At 35.3% G+C, this 2452-nt stretch overlaps 1 protein-coding gene across 1 annotated transcript; it reads left to right on the top strand.

Annotated features, from left to right (window-relative positions):
• Positions 1–1144: 1144 nt before the first annotated feature.
• Positions 1145–1914, top strand: LOC110114376 (the record flags this gene model as incomplete). The annotated part of the gene is made up of 2 exons (XM_020847237.1): positions 1145–1168; positions 1366–1914. Coding segments are annotated over exons 1-2 (573 nt in total), but the record flags the coding sequence as incomplete, so codon positions are not given.
• Positions 1915–2452: the final 538 nt, after the last annotated feature.

Genomic DNA, 2452 nt, shown 5'->3' with positions numbered 1-2452 from the left:
GAATTTAAGTAAATAACGGTGGAATACTTCCAAACTGAAATAATGAACTTCCCCTTATTTTTTGGCATTCTAAAAAACCTCATTAAATAACTTGCACTCACATAAGAGAATGGTCAAATAATTACTGTTACAAATATGCAAATGTAAGGAATTCACATTAGCGCATAACCAATTAGATTTGTCATTCATAACCTGAGCTATAGCAAGAGACATAGCAATACTGCAATAAAAGCTATTCCTAAACAATACAAGCATAATATGAAGCTGCTAGGTGCTGAAGTTTACTGGAAAAATGCACATTCTAGAAAAGTGAAAAAGCTAGAAAAGTTTTCCATCATAAGAACCAAACTCCTTCCAAACAATGAGGAACAAACAACCCAACTGAATAGAGAAAAGGAAAATCATCCAAAAAGATAAAGCAGTAGATAAATAAAATGCTAAGCATTAAAATATGAAGCCCCTCCCAAGCAGAGAATACAATAACCAACCCATCAAAAAGGTAGACAAGATAACAAAAAAAAAAATAAGGCAGCCAATAAAAGGGTGAAGGACAATCTTCCCAGAATTGTCCAACCGAAGCATTTAGAGAGTGAATAACCCCCACATGAAGAAAAGTGCCAAAGAACCCCACCCATATTAAGGAGATCAGGAAAAATCAGAATAAAAAAAATAGACACAAACACAAAAGTAATACACTAACAAAGGAGCCGCAAAAATAAATTGAACTTAATTACTTCTAACATAAGGCAAGTCCAAACGGTCAAGCTTGAAAGTTTGTGAGAGTTGTGAAATCCTAATGAACTAGCATGAAGCTAACTAAGAGGGGGGGGGGAGGGGGGGTGAGTTTGTTATTTTAAAAATTCTATAATTAAAAAAAAAACTTCTTTTAAAACCCACACACGATAATTAATACAACAAATACGAAAAAATAAAATTTCACAACAATAAGATAAAACAGATTTTTCAACAACATATAATCGCATAAAATAAAGTGCAGAAAATAATTAGAATAAACACACCACAATTTATAGTGGTTCGATCGACATGACCTACGTCCACTCATTTAAGAACCCTTTCCAAGTATTGCACTAAACAATAGTGACTCACTTTTTTCTCCCATAGAAAGACAGAGAAGCCTGTAGAAATGATATTTCACCTCTCCGGTGCGGTAGAGAAGCATGACTCTTTTTTTACCCTCTTAGTGAAAAGAACCACAACTCTTTTGAGATTAATTCTTTATAAGTGGGGTTTTCTTTTTCTTGAGCTTAATTCTTTTGAGAGTTACTTTTTTTTCTACAACAATATTCATGGCAGCATCCATTCTTGGGAAATCTATACTGTTCGGTTGTTTTTTTATGTTGGCAGAGCAAGAACAAGTCTATTCACGGTGGCTTGGAGGATTGTGTATCTCATCTAGCTGCTAATGCAGTTAGCTTTGCAGCTGCCTCTTTTAATTTTGATCATATATGGGAGAGTTGTGATACTAATCAGCATGTGAAGCTGCCTCACAATTCTTGGTATCCCCCTCCTCCTGGATGGATCAAAGTTAACTTGGATGCTTCGTTATCTTCTTCTAATGTGGCAGGCATAGGCGGCATTTTTCGTGATAGGAAAGGAAGGTTCCTAAGTGCTTTTGGGGTTAGCTTGGTACATTGGGACTGCTCTCAATTGGATATTCTTTATGTTTCTTTTCTGGGCAAATTTATTCAAGATTGGACGTATGATTGGAATGGCATTATCATTGAGGGTGATAACTTGAATGTTATCAAATTCTTTCAGAATACCGTGAATAAGGTGGAAATTGAGGTGGAGAACTTGAGTCTGAAGGATTTCCTCTTCGTTGGAGATTTCAACCGAGTGACTTTTCAGTATGTGAAAAGAGATGGTAATAAAGCTATCGATATGTGTGCTAAGGTGGCTCTTTCTGGAGAATTTTTTTTGGGATTCTCTCAATTGTAATAAAATTCCTCCTTTTTAGCCTTATGAAAGGATAATTTAGTTGTTTGTAGTTTTCTTTTTAATAATATGCTTTGGCATTTGTCAAAAAAAAAGAACCATAACTCTATTTTTACCCTCTTGGTGATGGTCAGAGAATCATTATCTTTGCTGAAAAATTTCTTCTTTGGAGCCATAGATAATCTAGGTAGATGCTTGTAGATACTAGGCATGATTCTTTCTTGGAGCAACCTTATGAATCCCCTGACAGCTTCTCCCTCACAAAATCTCCCTCTCTTCTCTCATTAAGCTCCTTTTCTTCTCTCCGTCAAGGCTCTCTCTCCTGAAGTCTCAAGAGCCAAATATTTTATAATAGGAATATTAGAAATCCTTAAGTTGTGGGCTTGAAGAATTCCTAAATTTCAAGAGATCAATCTTCTATTCATACAGTACGATACACATATCATACAGTATGATCAGTGTGTTAGGAAAGTTGCTTGCTATTTGCATGTTTTAC

Source organism: Dendrobium catenatum, unplaced genomic scaffold, assembly GCF_001605985.2.
Source record: "Dendrobium catenatum unplaced genomic scaffold, ASM160598v2 fragScaff_scaffold_267, whole genome shotgun sequence".
NCBI lineage: Eukaryota > Viridiplantae > Streptophyta > Magnoliopsida > Asparagales > Orchidaceae > Dendrobium > Dendrobium catenatum.
The sequence above is the reverse complement of the archived record's forward strand: the minus strand, read 5'-3'. Positions and strand labels throughout refer to the sequence as shown.